This window comes from Perissodus microlepis, chromosome 10 (genome assembly GCF_051167445.1).
Source record: "Perissodus microlepis isolate ML-2025 ecotype Zambia chromosome 10, ASM5116744v1, whole genome shotgun sequence".
Classification (NCBI taxonomy): domain Eukaryota; kingdom Metazoa; phylum Chordata; class Actinopteri; order Cichliformes; family Cichlidae; genus Perissodus; species Perissodus microlepis.
The window spans coordinates 32470699-32473085 of NC_140470.1; the positions used below are offsets into that span (position 1 = coordinate 32470699).

Genomic DNA, 2387 nt, shown 5'->3' on the forward strand with positions numbered 1-2387 from the left:
TTTTTTTTCTTCCATTCCTCAATTAAGTTGCACTACCACGAGGTTAGCTGCACAGCCCCCAGGAGGCTCTGAGACAGCCACATCAGTCAAGCTGCAAAATTTCTAATGTTAGGTTTTCTACCCTTTTGACACCCTCTAGTGACGCAGACCTACCACAGGTTGATCAATCATGGGCATGTTTCTCAGGGTTAGCTAACTGCCTTAGCTGCCCATGTGATGTCAGCCCTCTTTAACCATAGCCAGTGACTGGTCCTCTCAGCAGTGTTAGCTAAATCTAGTCAGCCGATGCACCTGTCCTCTGACTCCAATCTCTCTAAGCAGTTTTGCTGTTGTACTGGCAACAAAGCCCCTGCACCCCACTTCCACCGGGCACACCTTGATCTTCCAGCCTCTGTCCTATAACTCAGCTCCCAAATTGGCATACTGCAGTTTCTCACACTCAAATGCTTCCTCAATTGCATCCTCCTATGGTACCATCAGCTCAATGACATCAGCAAGTTTTGGGGAAGACAAGGTCTGGTAACAGAGTACTTGTTACGATCTCTGTGGGAAAATTTAGCCTCTGATCCAAGTCCACTGGCATCTGCCAATCCCTGGCAACCTTCAGCGGGCCCAGGTCTGGGGTTGAGGGGCTGGTCCTTGGCTTGTCCCCCTCTCGGAAAAATGCTGATGGATACTGATGCTCCTCTTGGTTCGTGAAAGGTTGAGCATTGATGTATTTCCTCTTGCACTCAACTTTCTCGCCTAGACACCTAAGCCCTGGTTGTGTCTCCATGTGTATTTGCCTTGAGTAAGGCTCGTCCTACAACCAACCATTTTTCAGAGAAGAAATAGCTTCAGTGATACATTGAAATAACATTATCTACATGTTTAGTGGATGTCAACCTTTCGTTTTAACTTAGGCTAAACTCTCCTGTTCACTATGTTATTGATAATCACTTACACTTTCCCACACAATTTAAAGCAAACTGTTTTTAACAACAGTGCATATTAAAAGCCAACTCTTCAGTTTATATAAAATACAAAAACGTGCAGTTTATACTGACAGGCATTTATATTTATGTTGAACATGTTACAGTGGTGTGGATGTGAACCCTATGCTCAAAAAACTTTATGGGAATTTTTGGTTAAAAAAAAGGAAAGGAAAAGAAGCACAGTAGTTCTTTTTTATTCACAACACAGGTCAATATTAGGTAATGTAGGTGGTTATGGCATCCTCTGATTACACTAATCATTCTTTAATATGAAAATGTGTAATATTTGGCTTTTGTAAACTGTTCTCACAATCACACATAAATATTAAGCTGTTGTTGATGATTTAGACCTCAAAGTGTTTTAACTGGTGTTCACTGCTGTGAGTACAGCTATATGTCCATAATTTCACTGATGTAATTAAAAACTATGTACACATCACTGAAGATACATTATGTACATGTTTTGCTCCCGTATCATTGTAAATGCCCTTTCCTCTGAAACAAGGCCACAATCTTCTGTCTAACCTCTTTAATCTGCAGCCCATAGATGACAGCATTGAGTGCCGGCAGGGCTACTTCACCCACAGTGCTCACCATCTTCCTGTGGTCGGAAAGATGAGGGAAACGGTGCAGGATGATGATGATGAAGGCTGAGAACATTAAGATGATGTACAGAGTGAGGTGGGTGGCACAGGTCTGCAGAGCCTTGCTATTTATTGTCTTGGTTTTGCTCCGCAAACACACAGTGGCAATTTTAATGTAGGTGAGAGTCACGCTGCCAATGGAGGAGCCCAGCAGGAGCACGCTGTAGCTCAGGCCAAACGCGTGGTTGATGACGACATCCTCACAGGAGAGTTTGAAAAGGGAGGCGTTGTCGCAGTGCACGTTGTCTATGAATCTCCTGCAGCGTGACAGGCGGATCGTGAGACTGAGGAGGATCGACACCATGACAAACACCACCGCCCACGCTGCCACCGACAGCTTTACCACCATCCAGTTGGTCATTATGATGGTGTAGCGCAGCGGGTTGCAAATGGCCATGTATCGATCAAAAGTCATGGTCATGAGTATAGTGTGACACACGCCTCCATAGAGATTAACACAGAAGGCCTGAACGACACAGACGATGTAATGAATGTATCGCTCCGAGTCAGACACAAAAAGATCTCTGAGTATATGAGGAACCACTATGGTGGACCCAAACACTTCATTTACACTCATGTTGCAGAACAGCAAGTACATTGGCTGGTGCAGGCTCCTTTCCATAAAGATCAACACCACCAAGCCAATGTTAGCCACCATGATGAAAATGTACACGAGGAGGAGGAAGATAAAGGCAGCAATAGAGGACTTCGGGGTGACCTTTAAGCCCCCCAGGATCAGGATATCTGCATTTAAGCTCTGGTTGTCCAT

At 44.5% G+C, this 2387-nt stretch overlaps 1 protein-coding gene across 1 annotated transcript; it reads right to left on the reverse strand.

The window, feature by feature from the left end:
* Positions 1–1448: 1448 nt before the first annotated feature.
* On the reverse strand, positions 1449–2387 carry LOC146379723 (olfactory receptor 4E1-like). The gene has a single exon (XM_084941316.1). The coding sequence runs from the start codon at positions 2385–2387 to the stop codon at positions 1449–1451; it is 939 nt and encodes a 312-aa protein (XP_084797442.1).